Genomic DNA, 21003 nt, shown 5'->3' with positions numbered 1-21003 from the left:
GCTTGGGTATGACTGACATCACAAAAAGGTTGCACCTGAAGCAGTGTCATATTTTTGTGTCAAAAGTTAACATTATTTTCTCTATTATCAGAGATATTAGAAATTCGCTATTTGCCTACCTAAACACTTTAGGTACTTTATACTTAGTGTTGTCTTCCTGTTTAACAGCAAAAATAAATGAGTCTCAATAGTTCTATACTTTTGGGGGGGATTGTGAACAAGCAATGCAGCATATGCAAAGTTACACACATATGTCGACTGCACTTTGCGTTGTAATATCTCCTCTTTGTGTGCTCAGCTGGAACAGCCAAGAGTCAACAAGTATTGCAGAAGTGGCCCCGGGCTTGAAAAAGAACCAGTGTCACGCAGCGTTATTGACTGACCCCCAGGAAGGCTAAATGCTGATGTTTGTCCACCCCCTCCCCCAATTTTCTGAGAAATGACTTCATCATCCCTTCTTCTATTTAAACCTTTGTTTGGCATGTTCCAATCGCTCCCTTCTCCCTCAATCCATCTTTTATTTCATCAGTCGCTTTTCAGCAATCACTCCTTATGTGTATTATTCTGTTCCAGAAAGTTATGTAACATCTGTGTCATTGGGGACCTCATTCTCACCATCAGTTGTCCCTGTCCCCCTCACCCAATACACACCAGCCGACCGAGAGGCGTGACACAACACGACCTACTAAAATGTATCGACTCCATTAGAAAGTGTGACGTTTGCGGGGCCGCTGGCGCATGTTCACCATTTACGTGCCGGCCGGGTGTCGGCATCAACCCCGCGGTCCACTGGCACCTCGCAAATTTAAGTTATGTAACATGTCATGAGTGTGTGGCTTCAAAACAAGTCTTGTCACTTGATGTTATGTGATCAGTGTTGACTGCAAAGCAGAAAGACTACAACTCTGGGATTTAGTTTAGCCGCACACCGATAAACAGCGTACAATTCCTCGCTGACCTGATTCTTCTTATCTCATCACGATAAGGTGGACGGATTACCGGGAGACCTCGTCGCATGATATGAGCAAAAATTAAAAAGTGCATGGGAGATGCGCTACGCTAGGATAGCAAATAAATATATTTAGTGACCCTGCCCTGACACTCATCATCAATGAAAATTTTAAAGGCTGTGGGTACATTTTGTAAATTCATTATTAACTTAATCGTTGCGGTAGACGTCCAATCTGTTTGGACAGGGAAAAGTTTGCAATTCAAATAGATCAGAGGTCTATCACCTTTAGGGTTGCCAACTTCCTGAAAAAAATAAGGGACACCTCATTGGTAGAGCCGGCCTGATAACAGGCACCATTAAAAAAAATTTTTTGTATAAAAAAAGTTATTTTTTATGATACAATGATCCCTCACTACCTCGCGCTTCCAACTTCGCGCCTTTAGTCCATCGCAGATTTTTTTTTTCAATTAAAAAACACAAATAAATAAATATAGATGAGCTGTCCCGATCCGATCATGTAGTCGAGGCTACGTCTACACTAGGACAGATAATTTTTTCCAGGGTATTTTGCCGACTATTTTTATACCTGTCCACACTTCATTTAAGGTGCTTTTAAGCCACCCCCCCTCCCCCGCTTCAGCAAGGTACGCCTGCATTTGCGCAAACTACACGTGTAAAAAGGAGAAGCCTCATGTGTTACGTCATCGCCCGCGCGGTTTACCTCTGAAACGGAAACTCATTCCTCGCCCGCGGCAAATTTCGAAATTACTAAACCTTCTAGACTGTCATTAGTTTGTGATCACTGTTTTTTCCGTGATCGCAATCGAACGCATCATGCAGGAGTGAGAGAGGAAGGGAGAGCACGCTCGGATTGTTCGAGCAGGAGCCAAGTTGTGATTGAAATAAACCTTTATAAAACAACGAAAGCCTGACATCATTACTTGGAATGTTACAATCGATGCTCAGTTGCGCTCTCACCACTTGGGAGAATAACCAATAGAAGCATATATTGTGGCACTAGGTATATTTCCTGGAAGCCGCAACCAGGCTGCTTGTGCATAAAAGTGGCGATCCTGGAAGTGGCGACAATTTTGACAGGCAGAAATGTCTCAGAAAAAAAAATGATCGCGCGCCTCTTTGACTGGGGGTACCACGCACGTCACTTTTCGTGGTTTAATTTTCTTCTATGCTTTTTTATATACAGTACTTATGTTCGGTTGGCACTGAGTTGGGAGGGGCCAACCCCGTAGCTGGGTGATGTGAGACAACTCGGAAACGAGCTCTGTAAAAAACGCTCATCTTCACCTCATCTGTGATGGGAGGACCCCAAATGGGGACTGAATTGAAACATATTATTGAGAGGTAGTTTGAAGGTTCAAGAAAAATGTGTGGAAAAGCGCAGGAAAGCCACGTCGTGCCTCCATTGTTTACATGCTGTCATGCCATACTAAAAACAGCGACGGCATGATGTCCCTTCCTGAATATCCGAATGTTGTACAGAGACAGCAGTCCATATTACGCAGCGCGTAGGCGGTGGGTAACATTACCCGCCTACCTTATCCGTCTAACAACTAATCCGGATAATAGGCATACTAGTGTGGCCGACATGCCGTATACTCCAACTAATTACATGTTTAAGGCCATTATCCATCCTAGTGTAGACATAGCCTCACTTTCCCTCCTGCTGCTTTTCTTGGTCAGGCAGTGCACTGGAGTTGTTTATTAAAGGTAACGATGATTGACAGACGGTAAGTTTTGATCTTGCCAAGGACGCTTGGAAGCTGAAACTTCACAGCGGCACATGTGTCAATCATCGTTTAGCTTGTTAAACAGTTGTTGTGGCAACTCATTGTGCATAAGTGAGCAGTTTGAGTGAATTTGAGTGGACTCACTCAATGAAGCATTTAATAAAGACAAGCATTTTTTTTTTTACTTTATTAGTGTTTAAACATAATTTGGTGGGATAGTAACATGTTTAAAAATTAAAATTATTACATTTGAAGGGCTTCAAAACCAGTTATTAAAATATATAAATACATAAAAGTTTTTTAAAAATTATACTTTTGGGAAAAAAGTATGTATCTCTTTCCAATACTAAATCTGAATAAATACATTAAACACATTTTTTTTTTCTTTAAGGGGGGGGGCTACTTCGCGGTTTTTCACTTATCGCTGCGGGTTCTGGACCCCATTAATCATAATTTTAGTATTCGTTCATTCTACAAATGAGACTATTTACAAGTTACATGATATTAAAGGACAAAGTGCGTCCCGGAACGCTCACTTTTGTTTCTGAATACGGGATGATTCCATATTTCAAGGGATGGTTAGCAACCCATAGACTTCATAATATATATTTTGTTTCTGAATATGGGACGATTCCATTTTTCAAAGGACGGTTGGCACCCCTTAGACTTTATAATATATAATATGAAGTCTATAATATATATTATTAAGTCTATGGCCAACCCTATTCACCATCGATGGAAGTGAAACATGATCATTCACTGTTAGCACTTCCAGCTATAGCCATCAATCACACACAATGAGCAAACCGGCATTTATTTATTTACAACTAGTGTTTTGTGATTGTACTTTGGTGTTAGTAGTTGTCACTGAGTAGGTTCCGTTTGTTTTTAATGAAGAAATCCTACAAAAAGCTACCAATGCTCAGTCACTAGCATTGTGATTGACTTTTTAGTCCATTATCTTTACAAAATTTATGCTGCCCTCTAGTGGACTTTTTTTTTTCAGTTGGATTCCTCACTCAAAAATGAGACCCCCCAGTTAAAATGGGGGTATTTCACATGACGTCATATACTCTTCTGGGTTTGCTGATGTGAGTGTATCCCTCTGTGAAACACCAGAGTTTATATGGATCACCAGGGTCTACAATGCATAAACATTCCATTTCGAAAGGTATAATGAAGATTAATACTATTTATGACAAGGCTATATGTTGTCTTGCTAAATGTATACATATTTCGAATTTAACTACAATGAATACTTCTTGATTAGGTGGAAACGGAAGCTAAGTAACGCTAATAATGCTAGCAAACTACCTGTGCCTCACTTCACAACGTATTTCTGATAGTAAGTGATTCAAATGTCACATAAATAAATAATGGGTCTGAGAATGGAAAAAGGTAAAAAGCCACCAACAGAATTGTATGAAATGCAGTCACAAATTTTAACTAAAATGATGACAAGAAATCCTTTGTTACGGCTATTTTGGATGATTCCATCACTTTTCTATTATTGTACGATTCTATCATTATTCTTCATCTAATCATAATAACAAGAAAAATAAGGCTGTGATACACACAGGCATCACTAGAATTAGTTTATAGCATAAATTCCCAGGCGAACTAACGATAATTTCAGAATGGTAAAGCATAAAAGACAGATAACATTATCGAGACAAATGTAAAAATATTCATGTTAACTTGTTCCTTTGAATTTAAATTACTTTTGTTGGATTATGGAGCAGTGCACACAATCACCATTGAATACTGAAGGTACACTCCGCTAACCCAAAAGTAATCCGGAAATTGAGTGACATCACTGTGAATAGGGCTTATAAAGTCCACAAATGGTTTAAAAATTTGCCATTAAAAACTATCTACTGAGCATTTAAAACAGATAAAGGATATTTAGATCCATTTTTAATGAGATAACGCACATCTACAACCACAAAAGTTGCAACATAATACATATTGGATTTAAAAAAAATAAAATAAAACCTGCAACTTGACACTCACTTCTAGAACCTCTGCCCTTCTGACTGCGCTAAATTCGGATCGCTATGCGGAAATATTGTATTACATCTGTTTGGTATCCATAATATATCATGATACAGTTGAAGTCCTATGTCTGCGTGTATTTTATAATCTCGTTGAGATCATATCCTGTCACAGCGAAGGCGTAGCCATCTCCGTCGCAGAACTTGGCTCCGCAGATTTGTGTGTCTGTCACACATTCATTATGTAAATGGGCAACCTAATAGAAAATTAGAGTAATAGGTTGTGCAGTTAAACTAGAAAATGAGCTATTTTACTGTTGTTTATTGGAAAGCTTTACCTCAACACTGTTGCTTTCTGGCGTTACTGTCAGTAGCCACACCCTGACAAAAGAATCTTCAGCAGCAGACAGGAGCTAGGGCGCACAACAGCACATTCAAATGACTGACGACAACAACTAACAGGCTAAAGATGTGTTGTTTCTCTAAACTCACCAGCCCAGAAAACGGAGCAATATCCAATGAGTAGATCCAGCGGGCGTGGGCGTTGACCTCCGCATGCAAAATTCCCGTCACAGCCTCGTAAAGACGGATCTGGCCTGTTCCGTAAGCTGCCACTGCTGTACCTTTCCACAGCTTCACGGATGAGCAGCTCATACTGACAAGAAGATTGAGGATCATTGCATTGAGGAAACAAAAAAGCGGCAATTACATTATGGGAGTGAGTGATAAGGAAGAGAGAGGACAGTGGAAAGAAACAGATCAGGTAGTGACGCAAAACCATGTACGCAGGAGGATGGGAATAATGTAGGAAAGGTACACAAAGTTTGACGACAATCACAATCAATCTCATCACTAATTAGACAGGCCGGCAGTGAATGTTCATTTTTCAGTGCCATTGACAATGACAGACAGCGGATTGAGAAAAATCAAATGTACGGCCCGCGGGCAAGAAGCGGCGCACCAGGGCGTCTAAACCAGCCCTGGAGGATGTTCTGCCTGACGAAGTAGCTTATTCATACTGTGCATACATAATCACATGCTTTTAAAACTGTAGATTTGCTTGGTCGAGTTCGTTATTTTACTTAACTACATTTTTTGTGTATCCGTTCTTTACTTGAGTACAAAAATTAAGTGGTATTTTCTACTTTTCTACACTACATTTCACTGCACGTGTCTGTACATTTTACTCCACTACTTTTCAAATTGTCACTTGCGTTGCACGTTACTTTTCTTCGTTTTTCTTGTTGGGAATTGATAGTTTAGTTTTCATGCTTTCGCCGCAATCAATAAGCCCCATGCAACCGTACCATAATTGAGCACTAGAGGCAGCAACACGAGTATAAGCAAGATTAGGCAGGTGAACAAGATGTCGACCAATTAAAAACTAACAGTGAGAGCAGCACGCTTTCAGATGGGTGCTGCACACTCTTGTACAGTAGGTGGGGGTATGCACCAGATAGTTGCTTGCAAGCTACAGTTAAGCTAAATTTTGGAGTTTTGGAGCTTGTTAAGCTTCTGTTTACAGTCCAGGCAATTTTATTGTTTGTTTTTTCTCATTCTACAGTTTTAAATAAAAATGAGCAGTTAATGAATTTTCTGCTTTTCTTTTAATATTGGCTCAAACTTTCTGCATATTTTAAAGCAAGTACTTTTGTACTTTTACTTAAGTAATAGTACAAGTATGTAAGAAAAAAATACTCAAGTATTTTACCTTTTTGCCCCTGTATCTGTACTTATACTTAAAGGGTACCACGGATAGAAAGACATGAAGTTCTTAAAAGATAAATGTTAGTACGAGTTATAATAATTTGATATTAAAACCCCTCTTAATGTTTTCGTTTTAATAAAATTTGCAAAATTAAAAAAAAAAAAAAAAAAAATAGTATCTCGCCATTGTTGTTTACGTCGCAGGGCGGTGACGTCACATGGGTACGCTGCTGTACTTCATAGTGTCACTCTTTAACTATGTAAGGTAGTAATTTAAATACACCACAAGGTGTCAATGACGAGTTTTAAATTAATAAGAGCTCAAGCAAATGAGTGCGTTTTGTCCCTCGTTTGACGCTGTAGTTTCCTGTTTAATGCGGGTCCATCGTGCCTTACGTCCTTTGAGTGTTGTCTTCACAACAAACAAGACTCCTTATAATGGCTCCCAGTGTCATAGTCTGTATATTGTGACTAAATATTGCCATCCAGTGTATTTGTTGAGATTAACGAGTTGCTAAAATGTTTAAGTTTGACCAAAGTCTGAGAAGGTTTTATGTGTATTTTGCATATCTATTTTGATTGTGAATTTGTGAATGCAAGTTCTTTTTGCATTGTTGTTTCACAGTGTGAGAATAGGGCCTCATTAATACAGATTGAAGCACTTTTCTTTTTGTGAACATTTTTTTGACCGATACGACTATTATTTTTTGTTGTATTTTCACTATATGATACTTATGTTTGTTGTGAAGGAGTTGACGAATATTATGCCAATAAACAGCGCGCTCCGAGCTACGGATCTAAAACCCTTGTGTCCACTCATCTTTCTCTGCCTCTTAGATCTCAATGTGCATAATAAGCCCTCATTATAATCTGTTGGGCAGAAAATGATACGAATAGCCAGCAATTAAACAAAGTTTAATACATTTATTCATTTTCCGTGTCGCTTATTCACCGGGAAACAACCGGCAGGATGATGAACAATCTGGACATCTGCTTTTACATGACCAAAAAAAAAGGTAAGACGTCATTAGACACCATTAGACGTCTCAGTAGAGGCAAACATTTTCGTGTGTTGTTATGCATGGCCCCGGGCTATCAGCAAAAATAATCAAACTGCTGTGTTTCACTGTATACCGTAATCATATGTAAAGCACATGACAGCTCTGGATGCTAACTATGTCCATAATAATATTGGAATAAGTTGGATCACACAATAGTTTACCATGTAATAATAATTTTACAAATATTATGAAAACGAAAACATTAAGAGGGGTTTGAAATCAAATTATTATAACTCGTACTTACATTCATCTTTTAAGAACACGTCTTTCTATCCGTGGTACCCTTTAGGTGAAAAAAAGACACCACTGGCAGTTAAATTCATTATTTCTGTCCCTCCCAGTCAAAATGGATTGGACATCTAGCACCGTCAATGGCAGCCAATGACATGACAAGGAAGTGATCAAAAATGCCCCCAAACCAAATTTACGTGAAGCAGCCCAGAAATGCCCCAAAAATCAACAGGAAATGATCCAAATTTTACAGGAAGCGACCCGTAAGTATCTTAGAATTACAAGGAAGTGACGCAAAATGAACTCATTGCCTGCCATTGACAACGATAGATGTCCAATTCACTTAAACTGGAACTGTGAATGCTCATCTTTCAGTGTCATTGGCGGCTCATTTGTTTATTCGCCCCTCCCATTTCAAATGGATTGGCTTTGTAGTTCAAATGAATTGTTAAATGCCTGCTCACTAACCCGTTTCCAAATTTAAATGTCAAATTTGCAGCTACCATTTTGTGTTATATTATGAATAATGGAGTTTAACCAGTAGTGGTCCTTATACAGTATTAGCATAGTTTGCTTAGTGAATGATATAGAACTGAAAACCCTTATTGGATCAAAGGTGAAATCTCTTAAATAAGTAAGAGTCCAGTTCTTTCATTGCACTTTTACAGTTTGGGGAAAACTGTGTGACGAATAGGACAGCCGCTAAATGTCAAAAGTTAATTTTATTCTTACTCAAATCCACCAATCTTGTTGAGAAGCTGAAACTCTTCCCCCGACTTCCACACACACAAAGTGCCGCCATCATCAGCACTGACAAGGTCGGCGATGCACTCCTGAATGAAGAAAAGCTCAGTGAAGGTTGGCTGCTTTAAGTTTCCACTAAACATGCACAATTAAAAAAAAGTGGGGGGCATACTGTAGAAGGATATAAAATTAAATAGGAATATCCCATTATAATACCTGGCTGCCAGAGCACTCTTGAGCCAAGTCAGTAATGGGCTCCTTATGTTCCTCCAACACCTCTGACAGGGTTATATTGCTACCTTTATTAGGAACATCGAATACCAGGATTCCACAAGAGGACAGACCTTCAATTAGAGAGACAAACAAGAGACTCTGGAATTTGACACAACCATCCATTTGTTATAAGGCTTGTCCTCACTTTAAGGTGTTGGCTGGGTGAGCTAACACTCCTCCAGCTACCTACCCACACATATGTAATTTTCCCAGACAGCAGCGATCCCCCGAGCAAACACAGCCTGAGCTGAGGGCAAATGAAACATGTATGACACACGCAAGAAAGGTAGGAGTAAAAAAAAAAAAAAAAAAAAAAAAATTACATTGTGCATGCGTACCTAATGAAGTGTCTGAGAAAAGGAAATGAGGTTTGTAGTGTTAATGTTACCTGTCGGTGTTTCAGGAGTATCCAGTGCATGCCAATACACCATAATGGAGCCATCTGATTCATACATCTTAGAAAGACAACAAAAACATTTATTGATTTTCTTTTTATTTGATTTATTTACAAGGACAGTGCATTTTAACATTACAAATCATTGTAAAATCTGCTAGAATAAGCCAAAAGGCTAGTTTTCATCGGTAGTCCTCGGCCAGATATACATAGACATCCAGGAAATCGTAAAATATTTTTCATTAATAATAATCGCACGATAAAAAAGCACAGTAGAGAGCATTACTGAATATTTGGGGGAAAAACAAACAAACAATAAAATCCAGAGATGTACAAAATTACAAAGAAAGAAAGAATAAATGAGAAACAGTATCACATGCAAGATTGCACACTAGGCTCAGTGCTGACCAGAGGTGGGTAGTTACATTTATTTGAGTAACTTTTTGAGAATAATGTACTTCTTAGAGTAGGTTTACAACAAAATAATTTTTACTTTTAATTGAGTAGATTTGTGAAGAAGTAACACTACCCTTACTCCACTACTTTGGGCAACACTACTGTAATCTCATTACTTTCTTTAAGTAACGAGCAATCTAACGCGTTCATTTTTCCAAGCCAGTAATCTGATTAAAGTTAGTTTCCTCGGAGCCTGTGCATTACTATTTTGTTGTTGCCTCATACTGTATGTAGAATGAAGACTGCTGTAGTCTAGGGCTGTCCCAAACGACTAATTTCCTCCCGATTAGTCAACCGGCTATTTTTACGATTAGTCGACTAATATTTTTTTTATTTTTTTTACTAATTTAATAATGAAATTTTTGTTAAAGCTTATTAATTCACAAAAAAACATTTTGGAACACCTAAATTCTTTATTAACGTATAAATAAATAACATATCAATAATAAATCACAAACAATGAGGTCATATGCTGCTGGCATTAACTGGTGCAAAAAAATGTAAACGGAAACACAGTGACTTCACCTTTTTAACAGGAGTCAAAACAATTCTTACTCTTTTTTGCGGTATGTCATTGTCTATATTGTTCTAAATGTTAAAATGAATTGCAATGTTTTTCAGAATACTTTGTGTGAGTTCAGATCCTCTTTCTGGTGTGCATTCCACATTTTTGGGGGAGGGGAAAACTGTTCAACTTTTGTTTATTTTGACCTAAAAATAGATAAAGCAGAGGGCGCACTGAAATATTACCACAATTATTTTGAATGAAAGGCACACATAGTCATAGTAACAAAAATTAAATATATAGTATTAATTTTATAGTATACTACTATAGGTATATACACAATAATACAATAATACTTTATAATATAAAGTAACTAACATTAGTGCAGTCATGGATTACAGTAAGCAGGCCAGTGCTGTGTTTCCATATATATTTTTATTATATTATGTATATACAGGATTTTTTTTTCCCCCCCAAGTGGGACCTTCAATGATCCTAATACATTTAATAGTAATAAAATATTATATAATTCCATTATACATATACATACAGTGGGGAGAACAAGTATTTGATACACTGTCAATGGGTTTTCCCATTGGCAGTGTATCAAATACTTGTTCTCCCCACTGTGTATATATATATATATATATATATATATATATATATATATATATATATATATATATATATATATATATATATACACACATATACAGGGGTGCACATAATTTTTTTGCCCAGGTTCTCAGAGGAGGACCTGGAGATGTGACTTGGTCCTCATTGAGCTTGAGAGCCGACCCGCCTGATGCAATAAAATTATGACAAGCTTTACTTAGAGCCAATTACCTTTAATTAATTATATAAACAATTAACACTTGATTAACATCAACTGGCACAACAAAATTGCCATTACTTTGAGGTGAAATGTAAAGAAATAGACATAAAAGCACCAATTCAAAATAAAGGGCATTCATATGCGGCTCTCACATTAACTCCAAGCCTTTGTAAAAATGGGATATCCTCCTCATACGAGCTCATTGAACGTGCATGTTTAGCTTTGTGAAATGCGAGCAAAAACACGTTTGTCAACGCATGGCGCTGTTCTACAATAACTTTATTCCGCCACTTGTCCATAGGGCGAGTGGGGTCCTATCTGACATAGATAGTTTGCTTAATTGCCACATGCTCTGTTTTTTTCGTGCTTTTCAAAGTTTGGATGGCTAAAATTCTTTGACCCTACATAAAATGCGCTGCTCTTATTAGCGACATTGGGATTCTCACGGCAAATGTTGCACCACATTTCCGTGCGAGCATCATTTGCTTCTAGCCATGGTACCTCCTGCAGCCACTTTTCAGCAAAAGTCCTTTTTTTCAGTAGCTCCGGTGATGTCTCTGTCGTCTGTCTGTGTTTTGACGGGGGTGGGGGATCACGGAAATAATTACTCAGTGGGGCCGAGAGAAAGTGATTTTCTCGTGTCCGCCGCAAATACAGTTGTCAGCCATTGGTACGCAAAAGCGTATTGAAGCCGTTGAGGGCCATTATTAAATAAAAATGCACGTTGATACGACGCACATATAGGCAACTTCAATTTTTAAAAAAAAATCGTTAGAAAGTTGTATGGACTTACAATCCACTAGCTTGTTGTTTACTGTTGTCTTCCGAAATACACTTGGGTGACGGCGTGTCAAGTGTTCGTTCATAGCCGACGTGCTACCGTGGTATGCGAGCTCAGCTTAGCAAAGAGTACACACAGTGGTGGCACCCTCCATATTTTCCTTGAAATAATTTCAGGCTCTGGCTAGTCTGGTACCCTTTTTTGGCTTTATGCCGCTTTCAACGTGTTACCAATTCTGCCCTTCTTGGTAATTGGCGGTGTTTTTAACTGCTCGCCGCAGTGAGGAGTGAACTGGCGATTCACTTGATTCGTTGTCGTCGGTGCGTCCGATTTCCTCCTCAGGAAGGCGGCGGCGTACATAAAAATACCGAGAGGCGTCGGATGGCTTTTTATGGATACTTTTATTGACCAAAACAAAAACGTGATGGATGCAGCCACTTAACTCCGCGCTGCCCGCGCACTTTTCCAACTCTCACGGATCTCGTTCCCTCCCTCTCTCTTGCTCGCCCACTTTCTTTCTCTCCGCTCAATCTGACAATGCCGGTCACATTGATAATAGCAGCGGCCTCCTTGGGGGTGCCGGTAACAACCGCTTGCATCGCGAGCGCCCACCATTCTAAACTTTATCTGCATGTAATTTTTTAAACCCCTCATTATCCGTCGACGGCATGTTTTATCCCGTCGACGCATTTACGTCATCGATGACGTCGACAATGTCGACTAGTCGGGACAGCTCTACTGTAGTCATATACGAAGAGCATTTGAATAGAAAATACTGCTCTTGAGTTTGGGAGTTACATCACATCTCATGTTTTCTCATCGGGAAAACAACGGGTCACGTGTATTACCATGCTGTGTGCGTGCGCGCCGTCTGCCACGGCAGTCAACAACATAGCATGGCTACTTGGCTGCCTATCCGAATGCTAACAGTAAAGGAGTCGGAGAGACAGAACAAACGGCTGCATTTGCTCACTGGAGATACAGCAATTACTTCATATATCCGTCCAGTAAAGATGACAAAAATATGTCACATGATCTGTTCGAAAAATGATTTTGACCCATTATGAAAACTTTACGTTGTAGGATTTTTGTTCATTTCATTAATTTTTGTTGTTTGTTTTATTGCTTTACAACTTTTATAGACAACATTTTAATGGCTAGGTCTTTATTTCAAAGGGGAAGTTCAGAATTTTTTACATTAGGCTTAATCTTGGAGTTAGCGGGGGTTTCATTAGTCGTTGGAGTTGATTTAAACAAATTTCGTGCAGTTTGTCAGTTATTTGTTAGTTTTAGGGCTCCGGAATGGCTAAGCTAGGGCGAGTCAATAGTGGTCGACTCATTAAACCTACGCTAACTCAAAGATTAAGTCTTATGTGGAAAAACTCAATTACATGCGATGACATTTTTCAGTTATTTTTATTTTGAGGCAGCAAAAGGAGAAAAATTGGTAAAAAGTAACTAATAAGTTACTTTTAAAGTAACTTAGTTACTTTGACAATAAAGTAATCAGTAAAGTAACTCGCTAGATTACTTTTTGAGGTGTAATCAGTAATCAGTAATTAAATTACTTTTTAAAGTAATCCGTGACAACACTGGTCGTTACATTTTTTTATCTTTATTCTACATACTGACTTTATTTTTGCCAGAGATGCAGAGAGTGGCTGTCTAAGTTTCACCAATGAGACGTTCCAACAATAACCACGACTCACATTATGGAAGAGGAACAATGTAATTTTCTCCACTAGTGGGCACTCATGCTCTTTGGACAGGTGACGTTTTATAGACCCTACTCACCTACGTCACAAAATGACGTGTCGCTGTATCCGGCCGCCATATTGTCCATATTTTTTAGACTTATTCTCATTATTTTCAATTAGTCGTGCAAGTTATAGAGCAATTCATGGAAGCCCCGGTGTTATCTGACACTGTAAACTCATTGGATGCGTTGCATAAAAGGCGTTATGTGGAAAAGCTTCAGTTTATCCATTCGCCAGATCCATGTTTGATGCCTAAATCGATGTTTTTCGACCTGCTTTCTTCGCCGTCTTTGCCTGACATCTGCTAGCTACCCTGATATTTACAACTATCTTGTCCACACAAAATCAGCCTATTCTCACGAAAGTTTGAAAAACTTTAAGAGCTTGGAGGCTTATAAATACTTCGTTGCTGGTTGGGTGAAACAGGTCCTCGTCCACGAAAATTCGGCAGGAATCTATCGTGTGCTCGGGAAGGTGAGTTACGAAATTTTCAATTCAAAATCTTTTGTTCTAGCCAACATCCACTGTCAAGTCTAATGTATTTCATGTCATTTGTCAATGGAGCTAGGGCTTTTAATGTTTATATGGTTTAGCGATAGCACTCTCACTACATACGTATATAATATGTAATAAATATGAAGTGCGATAGCACTACTCCAGATTGTCCCTAGTTGAATTTATTTTTTGGCTTTTGACCTCAATAGGGAAATTGTAAATTAATTGTATGACAACTGTCTGATTATCCCCTTATAATTATATATTTTCAGGTAGTTCATTCACAACATCTGAGTGTATATTGTCGGCGATTAGCCTAGCAATGATCTTAATTGTGGTTGTCAGCCCAAAACCCTCTAAATATATATTAAATGCATCTTACCAGATATAAAATGATTACTACATAATCTCTGGTAGTCGTTTGGAGCCCAGTTTTCTCGTCGAATTGCAGCAGTCAATCTCGGTCTCCTCTCCGGGTCTCTCGGAATACGGTAAAACTTCAAGCCTCTCCGTCTATCTTCTCTGTTTTTGCAACCGACCGCCACACACGACTTCACCATTTTGATTATTAATGTTAACGAGCAGAAAAACACGCCATAATAGGAGGAATTTACGAAGCGCTAATGCATTAACATGACGACTATACGGACAACATGGCGCGGGGGCGTGGCTGTGACGTCACGTGAGTAGGGTCTATAATGTTGTTCTGGTCTGAATTGAAAGATTTTTTTCAGTGATCTTTTTGGCCTAATATTGTAATGTACTAGTCCTTCTGAAAAAATAGCATATTGAGATAAAGTTCAAAATTTTCATGATGTAATGATGAAAATTAAACTTTCATATATTTCAGATTACACACAACTAAAGTAGTTCCAACCTTTTATTGTTTTAATATAGATGATTTTGGCAAAAAAGTAAAGAAAACCAAAAAATCTCTAACTCCAAACATTTGCATATTTCATCCAACCAATAAAAAAAGTGTTTTTCATCCAAAAAAAAGTCAACCTTCAATTAACTGACGTTCCGGCCCCAAATCTTTTCACAGAACAGTGTTCTAGCCCACTTTCCGCAGTTCCCCCAAGGTCTGGAATCGGTCCTTCTCCACAATCTTCCTCAGGGTCCGGTCACATCTTCTGGTTGTACAGTGTTTTCTGCCACACTCTTTCCTTCCCACTTGATACAGCACACAGGGGACAGCCTACAGTAAGACCGCTATCAAAGCATGGTGTCCCTCCATAACACCTCAACAGTGGCACAGGCTGATTGCCTCCATGCCACGCCGCATTGAAGCAATCATTTCTGCCAAAGGATTCCCGACAAAGTATTGAGTGCATAACTGAACATAATTATTTGAAGGTTGACTTTTTTTGGATTAAAAACTTTTTTTAAATTGATCAGATGAAAAACACTATTTTTTTCGATAGGGATTTTAAGTTTTTTTTTACCAAAATTATCAATATTAAAGCAATAAAAGGCTTGAACTACTTCATTTTTCTGCAATGAATATAAGATATATGAAAGTTTAATTTTTATCATAACATTTTGGAAAATAATGAACTTCATCACAATATGCTATTTTTTAGAAGGACTAGTAATGTGGTACACACACACACACACACACATATATATATATATACAGTTGTGGTCAAAAGTTTACATACACTTGTGAAGAACATAATGTCATGGCTCTCTTGAGTTTCCAGTTATTTCTACAACTCAGATTTTTCTCTGATAGAGTGATTGGAACAGATACTTCTTTGTCACAAAAAACATTCATGAAGTTTGGTTCTTTTATGACTTTATTATGGGTGAACAGAAAAAATTGATCAAATCTGCTGGGTCAAAAATATACATAGAGCAGCGCTAATATTTGGTAACATGTCCCTTGGCCATTTTCACTTCAATTAGGCGCTTTTGGTAGCCATCCACAAGCTTCTGGCAAGCTTCTGGTTGAATCTTTGACCACTCCTCTTGACAGAATTGGAGCAGTTCAGTTAAATTTGATGGCTTTCTGACATGGACTTGTTTCTTCAGCATTGTCCACAAGCTCTCAATGGGGTTTAAGTCAGGACTTTGGGAAGGCCATTCGAAAACCTTAATTCTAGCCTGATTTAGCCATTCCATTACCACTTTTGATGTGTGTTTGGGGTCATTGTCCTGTTGGAACACCCAACTGCGCCCAAGACCCAATCTTCGGGCTGATGACGTTAAGGTATCTTGAAGAATTTGAAGGTAATCCTCCTTCTTCATTATCCCATTTACTCTCTGTAAAGCACCAGTTCCATTGGCAGCTAAACAGCCTCACAGCATAACACTACCACCACCGTGCTTGACGGTAGGCATGGTGTACTTGGGGTTAAAGGCCTCACCTTTTCTCCTCCAAACATATTGCTGGGCATTGTGGCCAAACAGCTCGATTTTTCTTTCGTCTGACCACAGAACTTTCCTCCAGAAGGTCTTATCTTTGTCCATGTGATCAGCAGCAAACTTCAGTCGAGCCTTAAGGTGCCGCTTTTGGAGCAAGGGCTTCCTTCTTGCACGGCAGCCTCTCAGTCCATGGAGATGCAAAACACGCTTGACGGTGGACACTGACACCTGTGTTCCAGCAGCTTCTAATTCTTGGCAGATCTGCTTTTTGGTGATTATCGGTTGAATCTTCACCCTCCTGACCAATTCTCTCTCAGCAGCAGGTGATAGGTTGCGTTTTCTTCCTGATCGTGGCAGTGGCAAAACTGTGCCATGCACTTTATACTTACAAACAATTGTTTGCACTGTTGCTCTTGGGACCTGCAGCTGCTTTGAAATGGCTCCAAGTGACTTTCCTGACTTGTTCAAGTCAATGATTCGCTTTTTCAGATCCATGTATGTATATTTTTGACCCAGCAGATTTGATCACTTTTTCTGTTAACCCATAATAAAGTCATAAAAGAACCAAACTTCATGAATGTTTTTTGTGACAAAGAAGTATCTGTTCCAATCACTCTATCGGAGAAAAATCAGAGTTGTAGAAATAACTGGAAATTCAAGAGAGCCATGAAATTATGTTCTTCACAAGTGTATGTAAACTTTTGACCACAACTGTATACACTCACCAGCCACTTTATTAGGTACACCTGTCCAACTGCTCATTAACACTTAATTTCTAATCAGCCAATCACATGGCGGCAACTCAGTGCATTTAGGCATGTAGACATGGTTTAAGACAATCTCCTGCAGTTCAAACCGAGCATCAGTATGGGGAAGAAAGGTGATTTGAGTGACTTTGAACGTGGCTTGGTTGTTGGTGCCAGAAGGGCTGGTCTGAGTATTTCAGAAACTGCTGATCTACTGGGATTTTCACGAACAACTATCTCTAGGGTTTACAGAGAATGGTCCGAAAAAGAAAAAATATCCAGTGAGCGGCAGTTCTGCGGGCGGAAATGCCTTGTTGATGCCAGAGGTCAGAGGAGAATGGCCAGACTGGTTCAAGCTGATAGAAAGGCAACAGCGACTCAAATAACCACCCGTTACAACCAAGGTAGGCAGAAGAGCATCTCTGAACGCACAGTACGTCGAACTTTGAGGCAGATGGGCTACAGCAGCAGAAGACCACGCCGGATGCCGCTCCTTTCAGCTAAGAACAGGAAACTGAGGCTACAATTTGCACAAGCTCATCAATATTGGACAATGGAGGATTTGAAAAACGTTGCCTGGTCTGATGAGTCTCGATTTCTGCTGCCACATTCGGATGGTAGGGTCAGAATTTGGCGTCAACAACATGAAACCATGGATCCATCCTGCCTTGTATCAACGGTTCAGGCTGGTGATGCTGGTGTAATGGTGTGGGGAATATTTTCTTGGCACTCTTTGGGCCTCTTGGTACCAATTGAGCATCGTTGGAACGCCACAGCCTACCTGAGTATTGTTGCTGACCATGTCCATCCCTTTATGACCACAATGTACCCAACTTCTGATGGCTACTATCAGCAGGATAATGCGCCATGTCATAAAGCTGGAATCATCTCAGACTGGTTTCTTGAACATGACAATGAGTTCACTGTACTCAAATGGCCTCCACAGTCACCAGATCTCAATCCAATAGAGCATCTTTGGGATGTGGTGGAACGGGAGATTCGCATCATGGCTGTGCATCCCACAAATCTGCACCAACTGTGTGATGCCATCATGTCAATATGGACCAAACTCTCTAAGGAATGCTTCCAGCACCTTGTTGAATCTATGCCACAAAGAATGAGGCTGTTCTGAAGGCAAAAGGGGGTCCAACCTGTTACTAGCATGGTGTACCTAATAAAGTAGCAGGTGAGTGTATATACACTCACCGGAGTGTATATACTGGGGTCCAATCCGTTACGAGCATGGTGTACCTAATAAATTGGCCGGTGAGTGTATATACACTAGTGTATACACTCACCGTATATAATATAATATAGTACATTATAATAACCACAGTTCATATAGATGAAGTTCTGCTAAGAAAAAAACATTAAAAATTAGACATTGTAAGCAGTTACTTACAATATTACTCATTACTTGAGTATAATTTTCAACTAATACTTTTTAACTTGTACTTGAGTAATTCTTTGGATGTCCACTTTTACTTGAGTAATATTATTATTATAAGTAAGACTACTCTTACTTGATTTTTTTTTTTTTGGCTTTTCTTCCCACCTCTGGTGCTGACAGGTCTGGCAACTTAAGAGCCAATGTTTTAGCTGTGAGCGAAATAAACTCAAAGTGGTGATTTCTATGATTGATGTGGGAATACCATTCCACACTTTTGAAGTTTAACAGAGAAAGTTACCTAATTTAACCTAATTCAGTTTTTCGTAAAGAAATCACAGTTACCTCTTGATGTTCCTCTGGTTTGGTGACTGTTATTAGATCTTATACGTATCAAGTTACTAAGAGGTGTAGGAGCCACACCATGAAGGATTTTATATGCGATGCAGATCATCATGAACTTTATAAGAAGTCAAAATTAGATATTTGGACAAAATGTTACAGTGGTGATAATGACGTGGCTTATTATCGAGCACTCGAAGTGTTTGTTTATAAAGGGACTGTAACGGTTTGACATTGGTGTGGGTGACCTGGTTATGCAATACACTGTAAATCATATGTCAAAACATCACTGAGTGCATGCACATATATTTTAGCTGCTTGGGTGGACATGGAGTTTCTGAATCCTGATACACAATGGCGCCCCATAAATTTTTGGGCTACCCCACTGGCCAGGATAAAGCCAGATTGCGGTAGCTGTGGAAATCCAAATATTACCTGGACTTTTATGGACTATGCATATTAAATCATTAGTAACTTGAAATATAGCACAATAAACCAAGGTGTAACAGTAGGCGTGTCCTAAAGTCTTTCTGACAGTTTTCTACTTGCCTGTTAGTGTTTACTACAACAACATAATAAATAACTGAATTTATGGCTTTTAGTTTTGGTGTGCCACCCCAAGATTTTAAGTGGCCCCATTAGCCCGCCCCTATGAAACATTTCCGGAGGTCCTACTGCTAATATACCTACAATTTAAATTAAATTTGACTTTCTTTGACAATTTTAGTGACATGTGATTTAAAGTTGAGATTTGAATCTATTAGTATACCTACGTAGGTACTTAAATTCTGGAACTATTTAAAGTTTTTTCCAGATACAATATTTGGATTTGGTGTAGAATTGTGAATTCAGTTTTTAAAAAAAAAACATACCAATTGTCTTAGAAATGTTTAATTAGAGACTACACTGGTTTTTAGTCAATCATTGATTTTCGACCGTAGCACTTATAAGTTTAGTTGCCACTGCTGCTTTTGTTGGTCCGTGTATGTATAGGACTGTATCGTCCGCATATATTTGGATGTTCGCCTCAGGACACACAATTGGTAGTCATAATGTGATGTATTCATTTCCAGTTTAATATATAATCAATGTCTCACCTGGATGCCTTTCTGTGATGTCACCACAAGCAGGTCTCGAGAGGGCAAAACACAAAATGCGGCCTATTGCAAGAAACACAAATACATGTTGCATGAACACAGACTAACTCATTGGCTGCCATTGACGGCGATGGACGTCCAATTCATTTCAAATTTAAGGGATGGTTTATGACAACAAAATGAGATCCTACAATTGTGGTACGACCCCGACCTGCATGACGAGTGATGGACTGGTGGCTACGTTGGGCTCCTTGGACTGCAACTGGCGGTGGGAGTAGTTGAGTCCATCCCACGACGCGCTGACCATGTTGACCACATTGGCGTGGACCACCGTGAAGTAGGTGAGCCGCCGCGGAGCGATGCGCAGCACGCTCAGGTTGTTGTACAACGCAGACGCGCTGTTCTTAATCTGGATGCTCTTCTCTTTATGATACATCTTGATTCAATATCACTTCGGAACGTCTGTACGTCTACTCTTGTTCCGTCGTCATGTTGGATGGGAATTTCAGTGAAAACGGCATTACGTTCAGCTTTGTGTGCTCCTTAGCTTTAGCAGCTAGGCTAGCGAAGCCGCTTTGCACAAAAAGCCACCTGCAATTACGGAGTGAAATAATTCTAAACAATAACAACGTTATTGTGTTTTCTTATTAACACTCCAATAAGAGCAATTGTTGGTTTAAAAAAAAACAAAAACAAGTGTTGGCACCTGAGTTATCTTGAAATACGCATTTATCTCGATTGGATTTACTCGGCGTCTACCGCAGCCATAGAGACCATAGACATCACTTTTTATATGACTAGATGTCTAAAAGGAAAGTTAGCGGCGTAAGTAACTGGGGGCCATCTTGCGTATCTGGAGAGCTCGATTATTGTGGACGCAAGGTGAGGGATTTACAGTTCTACTCCATTGAAATACTCTTAACTTGCTGAATTGTTGACAGATTTGCTAACTGTTTAATTTGCAACAAACCGTGCTAACGTGGCTGTGATTCAGTCTAGATTTTTGAGAAAGTGTTTCTTAAGTATGCAGTATAATTACTACATCTCTAACAATTATGAAAAACTAAACAATTTAAAAAATTGATTGAACAATCTCTAACTATTTCAAAGTACTGTAATCATTACCAGTAA

General features: G+C 39.0%; 1 protein-coding gene across 2 annotated transcripts; it reads right to left on the bottom strand.

Moving 5' to 3' along the window:
• Positions 1-1729: 1729 nt before the first annotated feature.
• Positions 1730-20652, bottom strand: wdr54 (WD repeat domain 54). Of its 2 annotated transcripts, XM_057830937.1 has the most exons (10): positions 20579-20652; positions 20084-20463; positions 19873-19935; positions 9099-9165; positions 8901-8957; positions 8654-8781; positions 8426-8526; positions 5187-5349; positions 5033-5107; positions 1733-4951 (listed from the first exon to the last, which is right to left on the bottom strand). In XM_057830937.1, exons 2-10 carry the CDS (start codon positions 20306-20308, stop codon positions 4820-4822), a joined length of 1011 nt encoding a protein of 336 aa, XP_057686920.1. In that variant the 5' UTR covers positions 20309-20463; positions 20579-20652; the 3' UTR covers positions 1733-4819. The 2 variants fall into 2 exon arrangements, with proteins under 2 accessions (XP_057686921.1, XP_057686920.1); XM_057830938.1 differs by lacking the exon at positions 20579-20652 and having other exon boundaries at positions 1730-4951; positions 20084-20308.
• Positions 20653-21003: the final 351 nt, after the last annotated feature.

The sequence above is a fragment of the Corythoichthys intestinalis genome, chromosome 3, assembly GCF_030265065.1.
Source record: "Corythoichthys intestinalis isolate RoL2023-P3 chromosome 3, ASM3026506v1, whole genome shotgun sequence".
Classification (NCBI taxonomy): Eukaryota; Metazoa; Chordata; class Actinopteri; order Syngnathiformes; family Syngnathidae; genus Corythoichthys; species Corythoichthys intestinalis.
Note: the sequence above shows the minus strand (reverse complement) of the source record. Positions and strands in the feature narration are given on the sequence as shown.